The sequence below is a fragment of the Lupinus angustifolius genome, unplaced genomic scaffold, assembly GCF_001865875.1.
Source record: "Lupinus angustifolius cultivar Tanjil unplaced genomic scaffold, LupAngTanjil_v1.0 Scaffold_151_36, whole genome shotgun sequence".
Taxonomy (NCBI): domain Eukaryota; kingdom Viridiplantae; phylum Streptophyta; class Magnoliopsida; order Fabales; family Fabaceae; genus Lupinus; species Lupinus angustifolius.
The window spans coordinates 1-3240 of record NW_017725996.1 but is presented as its reverse complement, the minus strand read 5'-3'; the positions used below and the strand labels follow the sequence as shown (position 1 = coordinate 3240).

At 32.8% G+C, this 3240-nt stretch overlaps 1 protein-coding gene across 1 annotated transcript; it reads left to right on the top strand.

Annotated features, from left to right (window-relative positions):
• The first annotated feature begins 714 nt into the window (after positions 1 to 714).
• On the top strand, positions 715 to 2008 carry LOC109340266 (protein ENDOSPERM DEFECTIVE 1-like). Its single transcript, XM_019577911.1, has 4 exons — positions 715 to 750; positions 1173 to 1289; positions 1412 to 1501; positions 1842 to 2008. The coding sequence occupies exons 1-4, from the start codon at positions 715 to 717 to the stop codon at positions 2004 to 2006; spliced, it is 408 nt and encodes a 135-aa protein (XP_019433456.1). The 3' UTR covers positions 2007 to 2008.
• The last annotated feature ends 1232 nt before the right edge of the window (positions 2009 to 3240 follow it).

Below are 3240 nucleotides of genomic sequence, written 5' to 3'. Positions count from 1 at the left end.
TTAGATTTTTTTGTGTAAAACATGTCATGAGTTCACAATCAAGTTGTCATTACAAAGGTGGTTGCTTGATATTGGCTTCTACGAGTCAATGTAATCTCTGTTATGTTTAGTGGTAGCCATGGACGCGTTTCCCTCATCCCTACTTCAATCATGAATTTCATCTATTACTTAATAAATCGTCAGATTTAGACTTTGAACTTTTAAAATGGTTCCATGTTTACATTGACCTACAGAACAGGTACTCTAGTTCTATATTATATTATTTTCTATTTTAATATATCTTGTTTTGTCATTATTGAAGAAGTTTGTCTGCTAACATCCAAATACATTGACCCACAGAACATAAACTTTGTTGTTGCTTATCTCTCATTGGAAATGTCATTGTTATATTACTTTTGCTAATGTTAAACTAGCATGATTTAGTTTCTAGTACTTTGTTTCATTAGGAATCAGTGTTTGCCATTCATATTAATGCAATTCAATATTCTGTGGTTCATTGCACAATAATTAATGAAAATGATGACCACTTCCTAGCTGCATTTGATTAATTCATCACCTTCCACATATTACATTCTTGTACATTCTTTACTGGATTGCTGGTCCTTTTTTGACACACTTTAGCTTTAGTTTGGCACACGGGAAAAGCCTTAGTAAACCTTTTAGTACGAGAAGCATAGGTAGAAATATTGACATCTTTTTCATCCATTTCTAGCGATGGTCACGATGAAAGTTCAACAAAGAGAAAGTGAGGTCAGTCTTTACCTTTTCTTCCCTACTAATGAACAATATATATAGTGCAATAGAAAATCACTACTTTCTGGCTAGGCAATTATATACTAATAATTCTATGGATAGAACACGAGGAGTTTAGGGAAGGATGATTGTTTATGAGAATGATTTAGCTTTAAATGGGTTGTCTTTAATAGACATGAATTACGATATTTGATAGAACATTCTGACATTCTTTCCTTCATGTAACCAACCTCACTGAGCAGGAAAAGGTTTGATTTATATCATAAGCGTGAAAGTAGATCTCTAGTTCAATTACACTAGAAAACTAATTCATCATTCTCAGTCTTCTCTAATTATATTTTTGTCTCATTTTAAACCAAAAAATGAGCATAATAATATTTGTATCATTAATTTCTATATTTTTCTGGATAAAATTACAGATTCCGTATCGAGATGAGTGGTCAACTCTGGAAGAAGATTATCCAGTCTCTATCACTAAAGCAATTCAGGCTTTGATGAATGCCTCAGTACAACTTCCAACTGGAGAGAGTGTTAGGGTATGATCATTTAATCCTCTTCTCATGTTTGTTGATTATCTAAACAAGTGAGTTGATCTAATTGTCTTTGTGTTAAGCTTGTGCATTGAGATTGTCGACTAACCAAAATGTGTTTGCCACAGGTTGATGTAAGAGAGATGGAGGAGGCACTAAATTCAGCATTAAAGATGATGGAAACAATTGTTACCCATATCCAAATTTGTATGCCAAGGGTGAGAAAAATGCACTCAATTGTTTGAAATGCACATATTATCCTTCTAGCCATCGATTTGGTCAAATTGGACAATAGCTTTCTAGTTAAAACTCTACCTTAATCATGCTTCCTCTCCTACAAATGTAACCTCTTAGTTTTTTTTCCACACTGTTATATAGCCAGTTGGGTCAAATGATTAGTTTCTCTTACAAAGTATAGGTGAAGAAACACATTACCGATTGTATTTTGCATAAATAATATAAAAACACTTGGATTTTGAAAAACACAATAACATCATTTGATTCATGTAGCCAATCTTACCTAGTGGCAAAGGACTAATAAAACTTTGCCAAATTCAGGCAGAAGAAACAAATTTTTCTATTCCGGAATTAGCCAAAGTGGCTGGTGGAGAAAAAGCTCTTGTTGGAGAATGTGGAGACTTGTTGTCAAAGACACACAAGTCACAGGTTTGTCTTGTCTTCCATATAATCCTCTGCCATCTCCATTCTGTATATAATGGCTGAATTCCACTATCATCTGTTGTGTAGTAATTATCGTGAGCAGCTTTTAATATCTTGAAGTTGCTCTAATTTTCAGGTGAAGGACCGTAAGCAATATCATCTTGAGCCGACAACATTTATGATTTTTGTTATGTATTTTGTTTTTAAAGTGTCATATGAGACTACTTTTAGCTTTTTGAGATTTTATGGTGTACTTGGATTTATAATGAATGATGGATTATAATACTTTCAACTATGTTACGTTACATTAGTTATTTGCAATGAAATTTTATTATTGTTAAGAACATTTGTATTTAGTATTATATATTTAAATAATAATTATAAACTAATGAGATTAAATTTGTGAAAATTATGAAATTAAATTGAGGTTGAAATCCTCTAGAAACATATAATAGTTAATAGTAGGTCTTTATATGTTATTTCGAGTTGTGGGGTTCAAAATCTTCACAATTAACCTTCTCAAATAGTGGAGGTTTAAAGTTTCTATAGTAAACATTACAAAAACCTCCACAAATAGTGGAGGTTAAAAACCTCCACAAATAAACCACTATAAATGTATAGATACAAGATGTTTTCTAAAACCTCCACAAAATGCTTCCAGTGTTCATAACTGTGGAGGTTTTTGAAACCTCCACTACTTATATAGTGGAGGTTAAAAACCTCCACTAATCGCATAAAAAACCTCAACAAAATACAAGATCTGTTGTAGTGACATAAGATTATAGATTAGACAATATGTTTAATACCCCCTCAAGCTGGAGAGTAAATATTAATGATCCCCAGCTTGGGTAAGAGATGATAAAAAGGAGTAGGTTCAAGTGGTTTTGTAAGAATATATGTTGTCTGATCCGTTGAGGGTACACGAAGGAGATAATATAGCTTTTTTCTACAAATACTCCATTGCAACATTGATAAGTGTCGAACATACCTAAAAATCATACACTTTTATGACACTTATCTTAAGCATAATTGAGAAAAACCAACTTAAAACAATACTTTTTGTATAAAATATCACAATTTGGTATATTTGTGTTTGTATTGCCTTTTTATATATTTTGTAGGAAATAAAATGAAGAAAAGAAGAGAAAAGATTCATGGTCAAAAAGCAACAAAAGTCAAGAAAATCAAGGTGCTCAACCATGCAGCTGAGCATGGAACAAGCCCCGTTGAGCTGACCTGGCCACCTGCCTGACCTGGACCAAACTGCTCAACCAGGCAGCTGAGTGGACCTGCTTAG